Source organism: Alosa sapidissima, chromosome 15 (genome assembly GCF_018492685.1).
Source record: "Alosa sapidissima isolate fAloSap1 chromosome 15, fAloSap1.pri, whole genome shotgun sequence".
NCBI classification, from domain to species: domain Eukaryota; kingdom Metazoa; phylum Chordata; class Actinopteri; order Clupeiformes; family Clupeidae; genus Alosa; species Alosa sapidissima.
Genome location: NC_055971.1, coordinates 11,467,025 through 11,486,849, shown reverse-complemented (window position 1 = coordinate 11,486,849; position 19,825 = coordinate 11,467,025). Strand labels below are relative to the sequence as shown.

The 19,825-nt window shown below is 43.6% G+C and overlaps 4 protein-coding genes across 11 annotated transcripts in view; 3 read left to right on the top strand and 1 right to left on the bottom strand.

The window, feature by feature from the left end:
* The window catches only part of megf6 (multiple EGF like domains 6), an 86,775-nt gene extending 86,174 nt beyond the window's left edge, over positions 1-601 (bottom strand). Inside the window, 1 exon segment of the mRNA XM_042064288.1 lies at positions 242-601. Coding sequence (XP_041920222.1) covers positions 242-327 — 86 coding nt within the window. The 5' untranslated portion in view covers positions 328-601.
* Positions 602-4,381: 3,780 nt separating this feature from the next.
* mffa (mitochondrial fission factor a) lies at positions 4,382-14,264 on the top strand. 5 transcript variants are annotated; one of them, XM_042064299.1, is made up of 8 exons: positions 4,382-4,568; positions 5,356-5,564; positions 5,910-6,082; positions 6,840-6,931; positions 9,550-9,717; positions 12,214-12,273; positions 13,039-13,123; positions 13,425-14,264. In XM_042064299.1, the coding sequence occupies exons 2-8, from the start codon at positions 5,360-5,362 to the stop codon at positions 13,554-13,556; spliced, it is 915 nt and encodes a 304-aa protein (XP_041920233.1). In that variant the 5' UTR covers positions 4,382-4,568; positions 5,356-5,359; the 3' UTR covers positions 13,557-14,264. The 5 variants fall into 5 exon arrangements, with proteins under 5 accessions (XP_041920233.1, XP_041920232.1, XP_041920235.1 ...); XM_042064298.1 differs by having other exon boundaries at positions 5,315-5,564; XM_042064301.1 differs by lacking the exon at positions 9,550-9,717 and having other exon boundaries at positions 5,315-5,564.
* A 292-nt stretch (positions 14,265-14,556) lies between these two features.
* mrpl44 (mitochondrial ribosomal protein L44) lies at positions 14,557-17,325 on the top strand. The gene is given in 5 exon segments (XM_042064297.1): positions 14,557-14,758; positions 14,760-14,779; positions 15,610-16,078; positions 16,389-16,567; positions 16,801-17,325. Coding segments are annotated over 5 exon segments (1,005 nt in total). The 5' UTR covers positions 14,557-14,602; the 3' UTR covers positions 16,982-17,325.
* Positions 17,326-18,770: 1,445 nt separating this feature from the next.
* Positions 18,771-19,825, top strand: part of agfg1a (ArfGAP with FG repeats 1a) — a 41,122-nt gene continuing 40,067 nt past the window's right edge. Inside the window, exon 1 of one of the 4 annotated variants that reach the window (XM_042064289.1) lies at positions 18,771-19,522. In XM_042064289.1, the coding sequence (XP_041920223.1) occupies positions 19,356-19,522 (167 nt within the window). In that variant the 5' untranslated portion in view covers positions 18,771-19,355. The remainder of the gene's footprint in view (positions 19,523-19,825) is intronic. The other 3 variants (XM_042064290.1, XM_042064291.1, XM_042064292.1) reach the window with 3 other exon arrangements.

The window sequence follows — 19,825 nt, the reverse complement described above, 5'->3', positions numbered from 1 at the left end:
GTACTAGGCAATACTAAATCAAAATCGTAGGCTAATTGAACAACGGTGAGACAGGCTCCTGAATTCAACAGGTCCACACTTCTTAATTGTTTCCGCACATACAGTATACTGAAGTGAACGTACATTATATTATTGAAATAAATGCTTTACCTATGAATCACATCCAAGGCTTTGCAAACTACGACTGAATCAATCGACATAGGCTGTATCCAAAAATGCCGGTGGAAACAGTTTGACTTACATGTCTGGCTGGAGATCCACTGAAGTTTCGGTGTCTGTTGTTCCCAACGAAACGATCAGCGACCAGATTAAAAATCCAAGTGTCATTGTGTAGTTTAAAACCCGACTTCAAACGCCGATACGCGTATCCACGGAACATAAACTACATCCACACTCTTGCTTGCCTTCCAGCCTGTTCTAAGTCTGCACTTCGCAGGTTTAATACGTTTCATATAACTAGTGCATCTCTTGGTGAGCTTGGATGTTTAGCCTATGATGCGCGACCACGTTAAGTCCTCACATGAACAAAAGTAGTTAACTGCTATAATCTGCATTAGATCTGCAGAAGCAGTGGAATCCCCTTCATTCACATCCAGCCACGTTCACGCCACATATCTTCCATCAAGCAGCCGCTAGAGTGGTCTACCATAGTGGACACGTTAATGCAAAGCTCGTTCCGGTAGCAGCGTCCCCCATCACACACACACGCGCGCGCGCGCGCCCTCAAGTTAAAAAATGAAAACCTTTACTGGGCAAATGACATGAGACAGAAAGCAATGCACAGCCTTAGGTATAGCATATAGGGTAATTGTGGAACGAGTACATATATGATTCATAATTATCCATCTCAAGAATCATGTGTGTTCCGACTTCCATTCAACAGTGATGCCAGTCAAATTCATGGAAGAGCCCTCCTTGTGCTGCACGTCATGCAAGCAGTGGTGCCCATTGAAGCAATTAAAGGTGGCATGTGCCCACCCAGTCTTTTACATTTCAAAATCTTTGAATATATACAGTATGCCCATGTTTAAGACATTTGTTTCTTTCTTTTTTTTTTGCTGAGGATGGACATCATGACCCTCACTGTCATTTTGACCACAATAACCACGAAACAACCCATCATACAGTGCCTAAAAAAATAATCTGCTTTCACTTTGTCATTAAAGTGGGGAATTAGTGTAAATGATTGTTTAAAAAAGGCTAAATTAAATTGATCAAGATTCCATTTTTAAAAGCAGTAAAATTGGAAATATCCAAGGGGGGTGAATATAAGGCGGGTAGGGCAGATACAGTTTTCTGTGAATATCTCGAGAATTGTAGGGCCTAGGAGGACCACCTTTTTTTTGCATGTTGGTCTTAAGAGGCCATGTCAACCCATCCCATAACCACTCATTTCATGTATAGCGCCACCTAGTTAAAAATGAAAAAGCAAAAATGAGATGTTGTAATCGCAGGTATATCTCTGACCTGACATGATCAAAACTGCATGAAACTGGAAGTGTAGGATCATTATGACACCCTCTGAATGCACGCCAAGTTTTTTGGAATTCTGTTCATGGGGGGCCATACAATAAATTAATTTATGTATACATTTAGTGACTGTACACCAACAGTTTTCTGTGAATATCTTGAGAACCGTAGGGCCTAGGATGACCAATATTTTGCGTATGTGTTCCTCCAGGGGCCATGTTAACCCAGTGCACATGTGCATAAACAGATACACACACACACATCTATTCACAGTAATCATATGACACATACTCACACAGTAGACATATGTACACATGCATGCACATGCACACACACAGGCGCACACACAGGCGCATGCACGCACACACACTCGCGCACACACACACACACACACACACACACACACACACACACATAAACATAAACATAAACACGTACACGCATGCACACAATTCAATAATTTCTCAGAATTATGAACAGGCAAGATGGGATTGTATAAAATGTATTTTACATGTGAAATCTATGAACTAATCATGTTTTGGTACTTGTTGTCTAGCAGATACCAGTGAGAATTGAGTGTGCATAATGCAATTCAGTGAGACAGTTAGAATCATATATGTCTTTCACCTTTTGTTTTTAGCCAGCAGCAAGACCAGCAGATACCCTGACTTTGCTGAATTACTGAAGCTAGTAGGTTCCTGCTGGAAGTGGTGTTGGTGGCTGGCCAGTAGGTGGCACTCAAAAAAATATCAATGCCAATGCCCTATTGTAGTGACAGGGACACAGTAGGCTACTGCAGGAGATGTTTTCCTTTGCATGAATGTTAATGTTAATTGAGGCCCTGACTCACCATGGTTGTTAAAGATCCCATGGCACTTATCGCAAAGAGTAGGTGGTTTCCTGATTTGCTGGCTACCTGGTTTATTCAATTTGGCCTTGTAATCATCCTCCCAGTGTGTAATTGGTTCATTCTCTCCTTCACTCTCCACCTGAAACTAGTGTGTGGTGAACATTCTGGCACATAATGGCTGTTGTGCATCACTCAGATGGGTGCTACACATTGGTGGTGCTTAGTGAGATTCTGCCTCTCCTGTGAAGCACCCCTTTATACTCCTGTTATATATATATATATATATATATTTATATAAAAGTATATATATGATATATATATATATATATATATATATATATATATATAGAGAGAGAGAGAGAGAGAGAGAGAGAGAGAGAGAGAGAGAGAGAAAGAAGTTCTGTATGCATTATTGTAACAGATGGGCTAGGTTATTGGTAAAGTAGTTGATGAATAGCACACTACACATGCACACACACACATGCATGCACACACACGACACGCACAAACACGCACACAAACACATTAACACACACACACCCTCACACACATGCACCCACACATACAAACACATCTACATCTACACACACACACACACACACACACACACACACACACACACACACACACCTACACACACACACACACACACACACACACACACAATACACACACACACACAAAAACACACACAAAAAAAAACCTAACTTACATGCAGGCACACACACTCAAAACACACACACAGAAGCACACAAAAACAACCACACACTGTGCACACACTCAATTACAAACACACAAAAAAGGAACAAAGTAGGAAATTAACACAATTTGACAAAAGTGACATATTTTTGTCGAAAAAAATGTGCTGGACTGGGCGGCGGTCATCTAGTTTTGTTGTTGTTTGAGGGAAGGCCTGCGCCAACTTTGTTTGTTTTCTGTTTTTGGAGTAATTTACAGTTTATTTACAGTGTACTCACGGGATGGGCAGCTAGTGGATTGTGAGGAGATGTTTGCTGAATATGATAAAAATAGTAGTGTTGTGGCATAGACATGTATGGCTGCCAGTGGTTGACAATATGACTGCTGATAGAAGTAGCAGTATGAATTCTGATGTGTACACTCGGACTCCACCCAAGAGTTTCACAAGGCAAAAAGATATATGTGGAATAACATTGCTTGGTGATGTCTGTGATTTCCAGACTTCAGGCAGTCAATGATTGCAAAGGATTTTCCTCCTGGTATTAAATATAATCATTATAGTTATAGTTATGTAAGATACAGCCTATTGTCAAATTGCTTTTGAGCCTCAAAAATGTCTGTAATTAATAAATGGTTAATGCTGTATTTTTGTTTACCCCTTGAATTAAAGCACATCTTGATTGGATAGTAAGGTGGTGATGTAGCCTACATTTCGTGATGGCAAAATTACAAAACTGGTGTCACAAATACTTGGGTCTGACAGTAACTCATCAGCAGCCTTTCAACAATTGTTTTCTATGTACTGTTCAACTGTAATCTATTTCCACGGCTTCGTACAGTATAGCCTATTGTGGGGCAATTCCATGGAAAATTACGCTTTTTTGTAACATCCATAACGCCAATAAAATGTGATGGTATGGTATGATGTGAATGATAACATGACATTTGAGCATTTGCTATTTTTGGCTGAAGAATGTACAAAAATTCACAAAAAAGGAATGTTATCATTCACATCATTCAAATGCCAAGGCATTTCACTGGCGTTATGGATGTGACAAAAAGTCAATTTTCCGTGGAATTGCCCTGTGTAGGGGTAGGTAGCCTAGGCTTCAGGTAGACCTACGTCCCTGACCCTGTAGTCCTTATACGTTTATGGCAAATGATTGCCTGGGTTGGATGTGAGCCTGCCTCAAATGACTCTAAAGTAAACTTAATTGTACGTACATACCTGAATTTACAACGCTACTAAAAATGTTAGTATTGTTTCCGCTAGATGGCAATATGGACCATGGAGAAGCAACGAAACAATCAAACAAAAGTTATCATACTTCCTGTTTGGTACTACGTCATCTCTTGGTCTTGCTTTGCTGCGGCTGGTTGTGTCTGGTGCTGCTGCTGTTCTGTGTGTGGGGGGATTTTGACTGTCGCGCGTCTCAACGGTCCGGGGGGGATGGCTGTTTGTCTGTGATGTAGTTTGTCTTTTGAACTACTAACTTCAATCTCGTATCCATCTGTGACCCATTCGGTATTGCGGTTGACAGTTTGAAGGGTAAGGCTGTTCTGCTTATGTTCCATGACGTTAGAAATGGGTGGCTGTCTCTCGGAAATTGATCAGTTGAACAAGCAAGATAACATTAGCTAGGTTGCTAACATGAACTGTCACTGGATGACTGACGTTGTCAGTGTTTGTTTGTCAAAACTGGCAGTCTACAACGGTTATGTTTTCCTTGTATATTCATGTTACATAATCGTCACTGATGATGCTGTTCAACTGACAGATAGGTTAGCAACATAGACAGTTAGCACGCTCCCTGCTATTAGTCTTCTACTCTGGTGGATGACTAGCAAGCTAACGCAATTAAGGTTAGCAAGGACAGTTAGCTGAATGCTAATGTTAGCATGGACTGCTTCACTGAACTCAGTGGAACTGTTTCAAGTATAGATCTTCTTCATATTTATTTATTTTTGGATGACAGGTGATTATTCAGACCCATTTGTGGTCAATGTTTACTCGTTCAATAACCATCACACACACATCGTGTTCAGTAGTCTAGGTAGAAGTAACGTTAGGCGATTGAATTATACAGTCAGGTGTTTCCTGTCAAGAGCAATCAAGTAACATTAACATAACTACTCAAGTAACATTAACAGTTAGTTAAGTTAACGTTAATTATCGTTAGGACTATTTTAGTTTGGCGATAGTTCATGTAAGTGAACACGTTAAAGTGAGCAACCTTACACTTGCACTCAACTAATGCGACCTTTGTTATTCTGACTTTTATGATTATACAATAGGATTTGAAAGACCGCGCTATGGCTCTCTCCCGTTCCTCCAGTGAGATGAATGGCGCCGCATTCCCCTCGCCCACCGCCGAGATGGCCGAGATCAATCGCATTCACTACGATCTAGAATACACGGAGGGCATCAGCCAGCAAATGCGGGTCCCTGAGATGCTGAAATACTCCACTGACGACCAGGAAAAGGGGTTCTTCGATGCACCCCACAGCGTCATGATGCATGTGCCCGAGAGGATCGTGGTGGCAGGTGTGTGGTCTGTGTTGAGAGTAGTGTGTAAGGAAGAGACCATGGCTGTTAATGAATGCTCTAATGTGAAGAGATTAGCAGGCGACTGTAAGTCAATTAAAGTGAAACTAAAACGGTTAGAAAAGTAGGCCTAGATGAAAGTCCATTAAAGGGAAACTGCATTTCTGTGGATCATATGACCAATGCATCTGTGGCAGTTGAGGTTGCATATTGTCCTCATTGGTCAATGGAGAAAAAGAATGACTGACACATTTTCAGTGCCACAACAGAGGTGCATTAAGGTTAAGCTGAAGGTGCTGTATTTCCCGGTCTCAGTGTTTCCCCCCCACTCTCTCTGACGCTCAGGCGACGGTGACGATTCCCAGTTCCCCAGACCTCGAGACCTGGACCTTATCCAGTCCACTCCACTGGAGGGGGTGGCCCTGAAGACGCCCCCGAGGGTCCTCACCCTCAACGAACGGCCCCTGGACTTCCTCGAGATGGAGAGGTCCAGTGCACCCAGCCAGCCCACTGAAGAGGTAAGGGGACTGTACCTTCAATGTTCAAGAGGACCTTTATTACATGACCTATAGAAATCGCTTACACTGAATCCACGTCTATTTGAGAATTACATAAGACTGTTTGTGGTTTTGAATTGGACCATGCACTGACTTGTACAATGTTTTTGTGTCCAGAGACACTAATGTTTGGGTGGTTGTTTTCTTGGGTTATCTAAAGGCGAAGAATTACTGGCATCTTCCATTTTAAGCCTCTCACCGCCAGTAGCCTCACCGCCAACAGCTTTATAGACTTTTGGTCTGGTGAGCTACCTCTGTTGGCATCTAAAAACATGCAAATACCTGGCTAACATATCCAGCTGGCAGTGATAAAAGCTTGCCAACTTTGTAACTGCAAACTTTTGGCCCCAATGTTGGCAATGTCGCTGCAAGGCTTTTCATACATTTTTACAGTGCCATCTTTTACATATTTTTTTTTTTTCAAAAGTGTAGTAAAGCGGTAGTGTCGGCATCCAGCACCACTTACCCGAGTTCGAATCTGGCCTGAGGTCATTTTCCAAACCCATTCCCCATCTCTCTCTTACCCTCAGCTCTTGTCCACTCTTCACTGTCCTGTCTATTAAAAGCTAAAACACTCAAAAATATGGAAAAAAGTGGCTTGCAAGTTGTTGCACAAAATTGCTTTAATTATGGCCTCAAAGAAGGGTTGAATACAGCATGGTGGGATTGTTGCCTGCACTGACCACCGTGCGGTAATGGTTCTGTGTGTTGCCCTCAGGTGCGGTCACATGGCCGTCTACGCAGAGAGCGCTCCGCCAGCGAGAACACTGCCACACGCCAAAACGGCCAGCTGCCACTCAATGACTCCATGTAAGTTACTTCAGGACACAGACACACACACACACACACACACACATTCTTTTCCACGCATGCACACATAACTGTCATGTCATGTTGCTACATATATCCTACACACACACACACACACACACACACACACACACACACACACACACGTGCGACCAGACCATATGAGAGGGGTTTCAAAATGGAATCACCAAGCCCCTCTCATTTATTCTCCTTTCTCTGTCATCCCGATGCTGTTTATGTGTTTGTGTGTATGTGTGTGCGTGCATGCGCATGTGTCCAGTCAGAAGAATGCGAGTTCAGTTGCTGCATGCCGTCAGGCCCACGTGTTGCTTCTCTGCTGCTTGTGTTGTGACTATCCTGTGACTGTAGCCTGCCTGTAGGCCTGCTAGATGAACTTTACAGATCTCAATATCCTCTTCCCTTGTTGTCCAAACAAAGTCATAACTCAACAACTCTAACAAAAATGGCAAAAACAACAGTTTTGAGTATCGCTCTATAGCTGATGTGAATGACAACATCCACACTGAATACTACAATGATAATGATGAGGTTGGGGATCACTTTCAGAGCGACTTTAAGAACAATAGAAAACTGACAGAGAGTCGCAAGCCAATAAGACTTTCTGTATCACCAGACAATGACTTCGTGTAGTGTGTGAACCATGATTGCCAAAAGCTGATCAGATAATCTAGTTGCCCAGACATTAGTAGCAAGTCAAGTTTCACTTGCTTATCAATTAAATGAACACAGCATGTTCTGACTGTCCTCCTCTGGGGTGTGGCACCCAATAGAGATTATATTATTAATTTTCCCCATTAACCAGGTAAATTACTATGTAGTTCTTCAATGAAGATAGACCGTAAACCAGTTTATATGTCAGGATGGCACTGTTTAAGCATTGAGAGTGCTCTCCCCTGCTGGTCATGGAAAGGTACTACAACCCCTCCAGCTCCTCTGTGCTGCACCAGCAGTGCACTCCTACTGTATCTGGATGCGAGCCTCACCCCACCCCCCTCTTGGACTCTCTCCCTGTCACAGAGTCCTGCGTCGTCGCTTCTCTCCGCTCTCCCCCGTGATGTAACGTTAGCGACTCACACGCTCCTCTCCAGACCCTTCAGCCAAGCCTGTGCTTTTACAGTTATTACATAAGACACGGCGCACTGCAGGCTTCTGAGTCCCTCCCCCTCCACCCCAGCTCACCCACAAGGCCAAACTGAACATCCCTCCATCCTTTACAATCACTCCGTCTCACCCCTCTATCCTTTACAATCACTCCGTCTCACCAGGTCCTCATTGTTGTTGCTGTTGTTGTTGTTGACAGAAGTCATGGGCATGTTCAGTGTGAAAGTGTGCTGATGGATGTGTGTGATGGTGGAGCATCTCTGTTGCAGTAGCATGGCATGCTGGCTGTTGGTGCTTGAGGGCTGGTGCTTCTGGGCTTATTTTGCTTTGTCTTTTGTTGTTGTGGTTGTCATGTTTTACTTTTCTTATACTGCTGTGTTGTTGGCACAGGTCCATGTTCCTTGGTTAATCCATAGATCTGAGATTCATGATAGCTGGTGAAACTCTTTTTTTTTTTTGTTATTGTTTTTTTTTTTCCTACTCACTTTTTTTGTGTTTGTTGCATCGATTGTGGTTGTTGTGGGAGTTTTGTTCGTTCTTGTGTGATCTTAGACATTTGTTTCTCTAGAGAGCACTCCAAGGATGTGGTAAACAGTTGGACCACAACCTGTACACTTTTATTGTAAAGGTTCTGATTATCCCTGGCATCTACGTCAGTGTCAGAATGTATCTCCTTAGGATGCTAAGGATAATCAAATGGGTGCTACTAAATCACCCATAGGAGCTGTCAGCATCACATCAATGTTAAATGAGAGGAATTGGACACACTGTAAAACTGGTTGCATTGGGTCCTTGATATGCTTGATATGGAGCTCTTCCCTGTTGTGAAGCTCATGGCCAGTAGAATCATTTCTGTGTGTGTGTGTGTGTGTGTGTGTGTGTGTGTGTGTGTGTGTGTGTGTTAGAAAGAGAGAGGTGGCCCTGTCAGTTTCTAACTGCTGTCTCCATCTCCGGTGTGATGGAATGCCTCTCCTTCTTTCTTTCATTTATTTCATTTATTTATTTCTCTCCATCTGCCTTTACATGTCATTCTCTCACACTCAGTTTATCTGTTCTTACCCCCTGTAAGCTAATTTCTGTGCTTCTTGCCATTGTTCTCACGTGTTCTCTCCCCTTTCTCTCTGTTTCTCTCTCTCTCTCTCTCTGCCCATGTCAGTTTCTAACTGCTGTCTCCATCTGCGGTGTGATGGAATGCCTCTCCTTCTTTCTTTCATTTATTTCATTTATTTATTTATCTCCATCTGCCTTTACATGTCATTCTCTCACACTCAGTTTATCTGTTCTTACCCCCTGTAAGCTAATTTCTGTGCTTCTTGCCATTGTTCTCACGTGTTCTCTCCCCTTTCTCTCTCTCTCTCTCTCTCTCTCTCTCTCTCTGCCCTCCCCCCTTTTGCCTACTCCCTGCCCTCTCTCCGGTGCTTCCCTGGTGGTTGTGTGTGGGGCGTCGGATGCGCGTGCCTGTGTGTGTGTGTGTGTGTGTGCGCACTCATGTGCAGTGTGACCCCGTCTCTCCCGGCCCCCGTGCGAGCCGTGGTGCCCCTTGGTGCCCCCGTGGAGGAGGGCGAGTGGCTGAGCTCCCCCGGCGGCCTGCTCTCCTTCCTGCAGAGCAGCACGCGCCGGGCCTACCAGCACGTCCTGGAGGTCCTGGACGAGAACCAACGCAGGTGACCCCACGCGCCCATCAACACCCACGCCAAAGAAAATACACCTGTTACCCCCCTGCCACCTCAGTAATATCCTCTAAATGCTTCGGCTCCTGTGCAGTCCTACCCATCTACGAACTCTTTGGTCATTTTGGTTATGGTTTGGTTTTGTTGTCGTTGTTGTGATTATTGTTTTCGGTTTTGGTTTGGTTTATTGTGTGTGTACATTTTGTTTGAGAGATCCAGGCTGCGTTGGCCATGTGTAAGTGTGTATGGGGCAGAGGTTTTGAGTTTGCGATTGTTCACAGTCAGATGTTGGCATCCACGTGTCAGTGTCCCATTTCTCTTTTACGTGATGTGGTGTCAGTCCACAGGTGCTTGGCCCTCTCTTGTGGCCTTACTTTGTTTGTTTGTGGCTTTATTTGGTTATTTATTTATTTGTAAACTGTCATTGTCATTCATACCTGACATGCTGCTATTCCTGAACCATGGCTTGGCTTTTTCTTTTCTTGTTGCTCACTTTTTCTTACCTCGCTTCCTTTACGTGTAACCCTCCTTCCCCCACTGCTGCTAGTCATGGCTGTTTTACTGCTTGATGGAATCTGTGTCTAAAGTGACTAAAATAATGTAGATATTTTGGCACAAAATTCAGTGGTCATATTCACAAAGTATTGCATCTTACCACTAAGAGTACTCCAAAGTTGGACTACAAAGTGTTCAACTAAAAGTTTCCTCTTACAACCTATTCACAAAGCTGCCGAGACCAACTTTTAGTAAAAGGGGAACAAAACCAATCCTAAGCTAAGGGAAAAGTTCTATTGCTATGGCTGACGTCAATTCTTAGGCACAATCTTAATTTCTGTGATTGGTTGATGACAAGTTGGCAGGTTTGTCCTGGTGGGTAGGCATGCGCTAAATGGCCTACCTCAAAAGATGAAAATCAGATCATTAAATAAATATCACAGCCACAAATGATATGGTAATGGAATATGCAACTTATTGACAGTGTATTTTTAAAACGTTTTCAAAATGATTCTGTATGATGACACGTTTGCGTAGTTCTGTGGCCTTATCCTTACAATATACACAGCTATTCCCCCACGATAGGGATCTGTGATTCTGTATGTGCATTTCAAAACATTGCAACGTGGCATATTAGAAACTACTGTGTTAAGGTCATTTGTGAGTCAGAAGTTAAGGCTAACTCTTAATCTTAATCTCTTAACAAACCCATTATTTGTAGAAGTTTTTACTAAAACGGCAGGTTAGGAGCTACTCTTAGGGCCCGTCCACACGGAGACGCTTTTTAGGTTAAACGCAGAGGTTTTGCTTCGTCTTGGCCGAGCATCCAAACGAATCCTGTAAACGCACTGCCCGAAACCGCACTTTTCTGAAACCTGGTCCCAGAGTGGAGAAATCTGAAACCGTAGCCCGTTTGAATTCGTTTAGACAGCGAAACCGCACATCCTGCTTGCGTATCGATGATGTCACCTCAGCTGCCCTGGACTTGCACTTATAGTATTGCCTAACAGTACTAGTTTTCATACATGACATTACCTACGATTACACTCCGTAAGATAAATATCACAACTGGTGCTGCGCAGCGCCGATAGCTTATGACTTGGTGGACTGAACACTGTTTTTCCCGTTTTTTTTTAATGCATTCTAGCTACTGTCAGTGACGCGAGAGAACTTAAGTTATTAGGAAAGTGCGGTGTAAGTTCAGGCTACATTAATTTGTGCGTAGTGCCAGTGTCATTCATTTATTTTACATGTCTTACAACATATATACATGCATTCACAGTCGAGTGAAATCAGATATAAGCATACAAAGACGCTTAGAACGTTAAGCCGATGGTAGAACACTGATTGCAAATGCACAATTTGATTTGATGCAGGCAAACGTATTGTTACTAACGAAGGTTTTATAGCAATATTAAATGTGGCGACAGAATAGCCTAGAACTTGGGTAAGCCTTGCGTTTAGTGATAGCCAAAACTAATGTGAATCACGGACTACAACCAAAGAAAGTAAAGGTGATTAGTAGGCCTACCTGCGTTAGCCATATAAAGGACGGGACTGCACCCTTCACAAACCGTAAAATAAAGTTTATTAGTTTTACAGTTGACTACAGTTGACAGTTCACCATCAGTCCACACAAACAATTCTGGTTTCCTTGCACTAGCCATTTTGTCATAGCTTATTCTGTCTGTTTGTAAAGCACAAACTTTGGTCAATTTCTGTAAAGAAACAGTGCCACCTATAGGCCTGGGGTATGAAGTAACGTGTTGAGTCGTGTTGAGATGGATCCGTTTGGACGCAAATATTCTTGATGCAGTTTCAGGGAAGACGGAGGAAAAAAAGATTGGTTTCGTACGTGTGGACTAGCCCTTAGCCTTAAGATTCTTTGTAGGCCTAGTACGGGGTTCAGTGAGTGCAGGGTTAATTTTCATTTTTCATTTTTTCCTGTGTGTGTGATCTGATTTCACTGTTGTCCCTCTCCTCCTCGCTCTCCAGCAAACCTGTGCTGAGAGGAGGCTCTTCCTCTTCCTCTTCAAATCCTGGGCCTGACTCCAGGTAACTCCTCTGTCTCCACTCCCTCTCTACACCACCCTGTCTCTCTCTTAGCCTGTCCCCCTGGTACTGCCTCTCCTTTCCATTCAATAATACGAGAAGCAATGTGTGTGTTTTGTGGCCTTTGATGGTAATTTTGATACCACAGATGAATGAAGTCCCAGTCAGGCAATGGTAGGATAAATCAGGAACACAGTTTAATAGTTTTTTAGGGAATAGTCAGGATCTAAGTATCCTTCCAGGTTGACGGGGGGATGGTGTTGGTCATCCCATCTTACGTGGACCACACTGAATCAGAACCTGATTAGTGCCACCCTGGCAATCCAGACCAAATAGCTACTGGTGCAGGGGATACACTCATTGCAGAACAGAGAAACACTGCAAAACCATAATATTCCCCCTTATCTCTAAACACACAGTCAAACACAGATATAGTCAGGGACAGTGCAGGAACAGAATGAAATAAAAACATCTCTCTTTATGTCATCTCATATGTGGAAGAACACATAGCAGAGAAATGGCTAACTTAGTTGAATTCTTTTATACAACCACAATTCTGACTGAACATAAGGACACATCAAGACACAAACTGCTTAGGAATGTAAAAATGATAAGCTCTGATTCCAATACTCAACCTGTTATTCGGTCTTCAGGAGGAGTGTGTGCAGTTAGTACCTTCTGATAATGTGGCGTGTGTGCGCTTGTAGGTAATATATTATTACTGAATGTGTTTAATTATTTCATTGTGTGTGTTGGCTTTTCTATTAGGTGTACTCTCACCACAATGGACACAACATTGGAAGGAGGACCCGACGACATGGCTGTAGTTGATGCAACAACGCTCCGGCGACAGGTACATACCTTAGCTCAGACAAGGATGAAAATAACTCAGTGGATATAGATATTGTTCACTGATTTTATTGTTTTTATAGAAAATAACCAAATGACATGTTTTGATTTAGAAATTGTTCACTGATTGTATTGGTTATAAAAAACAACCAAATGACATGTTTTGATTTATGGCTGAAGGTGGATACATTTGCACCTAACATGATGAACACTGAAAAGTCTATACAGGATGTCATTGTTAGTTCCTAGGGGGAATTAGGGCTGTATGGGTGATTTTCCTAACAGCTCAGTGCTGCCTTCTGCAGATCATCAAGCTGAATCGCAGGCTACAACTGCTGGAGGACGAGAACAAGGAGCGGGTGAAGCGTGAGAAGATCATGTACTCCATCACCGTAGCGTTCTGGCTCATCAACACCTGGGTGTGGTTCCGTCGTTAATGCCACTTCACTCCAAAGCCGCCCCTATTGGCCACTGACCCTGTCCCTGTTGAGGGAGCTTAGAGCTGGAGGAGAAAGCTAAGCCATGCAATGCCTGTGTTCTGTGTGTCAAAAACTGTTTGCCAAATATTGCTCTTTCGCTCTCTCTCTCTCTGTCTCTCTCTCTCTCTCTCATAGGCTATAGCTGGAAAGCCTTGGTAGGGGAACAGTGTGTGTTTGGGTAAAGGGATACTTGTATTCATTTTGGATTCTTTCTCGTTTTATTTTGTTATACATATGGAACTTGTAAATGTATTATTATTTTTATATGACTTCAATTGTTTTTTCCTTTGTTCCTCGGTTTTGTATGTTTTTAAGACCATCCTGCTGTTAGCACAAAAAGATGCAAGCTTGAGTGACCTGTATATACTTCCTCTCAGCTCTCTGAGAGATCTGGTTGTATTTATCATTTCTAGGACGCACATGGAAGCAAGCTGTTGGTGTATTATAAAATAATAGGACTGATATTGTGAATGCATATTTAAAGTATAGCATTGTACAGCATCCTCATTATGCAACACGTGTATTTCTGTAGCATTCTGCAATCAAACATTTAAATTAATTTCTAATCAGTTTCCCCTGTGTTAATTTATAAGACCATTCTGATCATCCTGTCATTTTATTTGTGTGTCATCTTCATACAAGGTCAATAAAATGTTCATTGTGTCATTTTTTTGCGGTCAATAATATTATATCACATAAACAAATTGATTAAATGTTTGAGTCTTAAAATTTGAGTCTTATTTTGCAACGTTGAACGAGAAACATGTAATCATGCACATACATGTAATTTTGGTGCAGGATCAAAAATGTTACAGATCAAAGAACAGTGAGTTTTTTTATTTATTTATTTACAGTAACGTTTCAAGTCCTTATGGCCCTTCCTCGGACTTCACTTTATTTTTGCAACGTTGCCTCATGTTGGGTCCGTTTTTAAACAGCCCGGAACCAAATAGGGGTGTTCAGGGGAAGGTTATCAGCGATGCACAGCTCTTTGGACAGCTGTCATGGCGTCAGGACTCCTTGCATCCCGTGGCGTGCTAACGCTCGGACTTCACTATCAGCATGTCTGCCGTTCCGTTCTTGTCACACAGACCCGACAAAAGAAGCGTTGGATGAAGGCTTACACACGTATAATGGAAGCCAAGCTTAAGCTCGAGGGACCCCCCGCCACCGAAGCGACGGTTAGTTTACCATCCAGCTAGCATGCCCTTAGCCAACGCTAGACAACATCAAGTGCAACTGTGGCTGACCCCTAGGTCTAGTGTCTTGTAGATAAGGGCATGTATTTATGTTGTTGGGCACTGCGTGCACACAACATCTATCCATCTAACCTTTGTCTATTTTATTTGGTAGTGACTTGGAGTAACGCTACATTTGCATGGGAACTAGTTACATACGTAACGTTGTGATCAGTCCGGTCTCTTAACATCCGTGGTGCCCTCATTCATTAGATTCCGTGTTGATGTTAGTGCCAGTAATCCGTTAAGCCCTGACTAGTCTCTTTTCATAGGATGTACTCGCAAGGTTTGTAAAAGGATGCAGACCAAGACTGATTGGGTTATTAGATAACGGTAATCCCCCCCCCCCCCCCCCGGATGCATACTCTGTCTGGCCATGGTTAGACAAAAGTGCCACCTTTGGTTGTGTTCTTCATTCTGTGATCTTATACACAGTCCTGGCTCTGTACATGAGAAACAAAATGTGTGGCTCCTACTGCAGAAAGACGGTTATAAACAAGCAATACCTAGACAATCGGTATAGTGTTTCAGTAGCATGTAATGGAGGGGTCTATAGTTTTATTGGCTTTTCAACATATCAGCAGCCTGTTGCAAAACCGTACTGTACTGTGGGTATTGCATCTTCAAGGATTATACAAATTGTATGCGCCAGTGAAACACACTGGTTCTGTGGATTTCACTGATTGTGGATGATTCACATAGACCTGTCCATGATGTCACTCACATGTCCCCTTATTATCTCCACCTTCATCTCTCGTCACCCACCCCCCCAGCTCAGAGAAGCCAAACTGGGATTTCCATGCAGAGGTGGAGGCGTTCGGCGCCCGTTTGCAGGAAAACTTCCAGATGGAGAGGCTGAAGGCGGCCTTCGTGAACCCGTGCTACGTACGCGTGGAGCAGGAGCGACGTAGCGCCTTGGGCCTGGAGCCTGAGATGGCCGTGCTAGCCCTGAAGGACAACAAGGAGCTCCGCACCAGAGGCGTTGCCCTCACACGGGACTTCCTGTCGGACTGGTGCCGTGCCAGCTTCCCCAGCCTGCCCGCCGAGGGAGCATCCGCCCTGGTGGACCACCTGATGACGCCCGAGGTGGTGTGCCACGTGGCACGAAACCTGGGTGTGGAGGACCTGACGATGAGTGCCGAGGTGCCGGTGCCTGACGATGTTCTGTATGGAACATTCTGCGCGGTGGTGGCTGCGCTGGAGGAGAGCAGTGGGCCACAGAGAACCGGACTCTTCCTCAGGGTGGGAACTGGGCGCTGCCTGTCAGAATTCACAAACCTGCTCAAGACCCTGTCTGTCCCTTAAGATGCTGGCTTTTAGAGATCACCTCTCAGGCTTCTATTGTTATTAAAGATTTGTTTGATCTTGTAGATGCAGACAACATATTGTTATACCAGATTAGTCTCATTGAGTGGATTCAACTTTGTATGTGTACAAATTAGATTTTTTAAGATTACAAAACAATGCTCTAAAACAAACAGTATGTGACTACTAGAGAGGAACTGGAGTATGTTTAGTCTGCTTCATTGTTGGTTCATCTGTTTGCCCGCAGGATTTCCTGACCACGCAGCTGATTGGTAAGGATCTGTTTGACCTGTGGTCAGTGGTGAACCCCATGGGCCTACTGGTGGAGGAGTGCACCCGCCGAGGGCTGCCCCTTCCCGAGCCTCGTCTCCTTCGCTCGGCTGGGGCCAGCACTGTCCTGCCACTCTTCTTTGTGGGCCTCTACTGGTATGTCCAGACACTAACATTACTCTACCACCGTTCACACTGCCCTTATTATCTACACATAAAAATATCATTAGTCATCATCAGCATTCTTGTTATTGGTTATTATTTGCATTTTTGTATTAGGTTGAGATATGTGATAGGTTATAAATATATATTTTTATTGAGAGATTATTAACATTTGTGTGTGTGTGTGACATTTGTGGCCTGCTGCATCTGTCTGTCTGTGTGATAAGTGATAAGAAACTCCTGGCGGAGGGTCCTGGTGAAACACTGTTAGCTGCCGAGGAGGAGGCCGCCCGTGTGGGTCTCAGGAAGCTCTACGGATACACAGAGAACCGCCGGCCCTTGGATTTCAGCCCAGCCCCGCAACTGCACGCGTCCCAAAGCAACACGCAAGCACTCAGCAGCGGTTAAAAGGGAGCTCACACGTTCTCACAAACAGTCAACGCTCTTGTCATTCGCCAGAGGACTTTCAGCCTATTTCTCAAAAAAAGAAACCAACAAGAACTGGTATTTTCTTGATCGGTTAGACAAAAAAGTTTGAACAGGCTGAACAAAGATCTAGTACTCAGCAGAGAACACGGTGAGAAACAACCACTCACACACCTCAAAACAGGACAGAGACATTGAGCTGTAAATCAGAGGCATTTCATTGGATGTCCTTGTTTTGTCTATTTTTTTTGTCTGTCATTGCAAATGTATTATTAATACTCATGCAAAATATTCATGAATAATAAAATAGTTATTTCAGAAAAGGAGATGGTGGTGGTAGTGCTTTATTCTCATTTATCTGCATGAAGAGGGTAGTTTCGGCATGCTCAGAGTGAGTAAATTATTAAGAAAATGATCAACGGTTGATGCTTTAGAGATTGGGGAGGGGGTGGTTGCATATGTCTTCTATTGTGTCATTTCAAATGAGCTGGCTTACATTGCCTCTGGTGGAAACAGACTAGCTTCAGTCTTTATTATTAATTGTGTGTATGTGTGTGGGCGCATGCGCGTGTGTGTGTGTGTTTCCTTCTCTGTTTACAAGCTTACACTGAGACTGGTGAAGATGTGCCTGTTAAGAAAACAGGAAGTGGCACAGCCACAAACAGGAAATGCAGTGCTTGCGTCTTGTCTGTGTGACTGCTGTGCCCAGGCTTTGTCAGGAAGTCATCAAGCCCTCATTAACAGTGGGCGAGCCTGATTTGCCTAACCAGAATTCCAGCAGTAACTTTGAGTGCAAACTGGCTGTTTATAAAGATTTTTTGTACATAAACTTGTTTATAATTTTAAAACAGTGTGGTTAGATGAACTGTATTGCAACTGTATACCAGAGAGCAGCCACTTGGCAAGAAACTGGCAAATAATGCATTTTACACCCCTTACCTGACCTGTTTTAGTCCACATTGCAGTTCCCATGTATGTCATTGATCTACAACCACATTTATCCTGTTTCCACAGGTCAGTTGCTATATTGACAAAGCTTTTTCAAATATACACACAAAAGCCCAAGCCTGTGTACTCAGCACATGCAGTACATGCAGTATAAGCTAAGTGTTCTTCTATTATGATTTACTCTGTTCATAGGCTACCTGGGGCCCAACTGTAAAAGTGATTAAGGAAATTAATGATATTGATAGTCATCAAGTTGCAATACCTTCATACATTTAGGCATATAGTAGCAAAGACTACAAATGTTGACTCGTCCACATTTAAGAGTAGACTGTGCAGGTAACACCACTGTGGTTGGCAAAACAGCATGACTACCGGTACTCAGGGGCCGTTTATATGAGAACGATTGCGAAGGGAGACGACAAAATATTTTATCATAAGGGCCTTTCGTTTACAAGGCGACCCCGCCATCGGGGCTTGAAGACGCAAAAATCTGAAGACTCCTTCCAAAGTGTAGAGTTTTGAAGACGACCCGGGTTGCGTCTCCGTCTAAACGGCTAAACCATCTGTCAAATTAGAATGTCTGCGAGTGACGTATCGGGGTTCTATCCCTCCACCACCCAGCGGTCTGGAATGCATATCCAATCGAATATCACATACTCTTGCGTCTTCATATAAACAAAGATTCCCCCCTGAGAATGCTCGTCTAAACGCGAATAAAAAAATGAGGACGAGACGCCACTTCTGCGTCTTCTCTTTTCATCGTCACCGTATAAACGAATCTTATCACTCCAGTCAGTCTGCGCCTCCCTGGTTCAGAGTGGCATGCCACTGGCTTGCCGAAAGTTGACCTGCGAAGCGACAGTCAATTATTGTAATAATTCCTAGGTTCCTGCGATATATCAAGGCTTCAACTACAGATTGATATGGAGTTGACCGGGATATGTCAAAGCACAAATATCTTCTCTTTTTCTGAACTCCATGCAAGACATAACTAAGTTTCTTTTGTACGGTATTGTCTAATGCTATTCAACACCATCTGCCTAGTGGTATGTCAAAAAGAAAAAAACAAATATTCCAGGGCGAGTGTAACCCGCTGTGTGTGAATTAGGTCATGCAAACAGCGAATTGCAAGACAGTTTTGGTTTGCTGGGTGGCGCTAACTCACGGGCGTTGCATGCTCCTCTTGGCTACGACGTTCCGACTCCTTGTTCGTGGAAACGTGGGGTCGTTGTGAATTCCGGTCCGTCTCTTCATTCAGCCGCCCTCCTCTGTGTGGCTACGCTAGACCGTGAGTTGGTAGCTATCCATTAAGCCGCAGCAAGCAGCCTACGTTGTCTCTGGGTGTTTCAGGTCCTTCGCCGGTTTGTCTTTCCCCTTCCCTTGATCCTTAACTATCCCGGCCCCAACCATGGCTGCGAGTGCGAAGCGAAAACAAGAGGAGAAACACCTGAAGATGCTCCGAGAAATGACTAGTTTGCCTCCCAATAGAAAGTGCTTTGACTGCGACCAACGCGGCCCAACCTATGCCAACATGACGGTGGGGTCCTTCGTTTGTACCTCTTGCTCCGGTATTCTGTAAGTAACACTTTCCTTGTTTGCACTGCAGGTCTGTTTTATTAGCAAGTGACATGTTTTTATCCTGGGGACAAATGCATGTTAATAACTTCAATATGAGTGGTGGTTTAAAAAAACATTTCACATAAAGAGTTTGTAGACCTGCCTACAACACAAGCCGACATTATTGTCTGCATTTTGACCGGTGGGTGGGGGGTTGGGTAGCTAGCTGGCTAGCCACATTTACAGCTAAGTTATGTAGCCAGGCATTTAGCGGTAATAGCGCGCAGACATAAGCGCTACCCGGCAGTGCTAACAGGCTGC

Excerpts from the sequence above, each read along its gene's own strand:
- mffa (XM_042064298.1), top strand. The coding sequence starts at position 5,333 with ATGGCTCTCTCCCGTTCCTCCAGTGAGATGAATGGCGCCGCATTCCCC. Across the intron at positions 9,718-12,213 it reads CTGGACGAGAACCAACGCAG|CAAACCTGTGCTGAGAGGAG; the intron begins GTGACCCCACGC and ends CTCGCTCTCCAG. Across the intron at positions 12,274-13,038 it reads AATCCTGGGCCTGACTCCAG|GTGTACTCTCACCACAATGG; the intron begins GTAACTCCTCTG and ends CTTTTCTATTAG.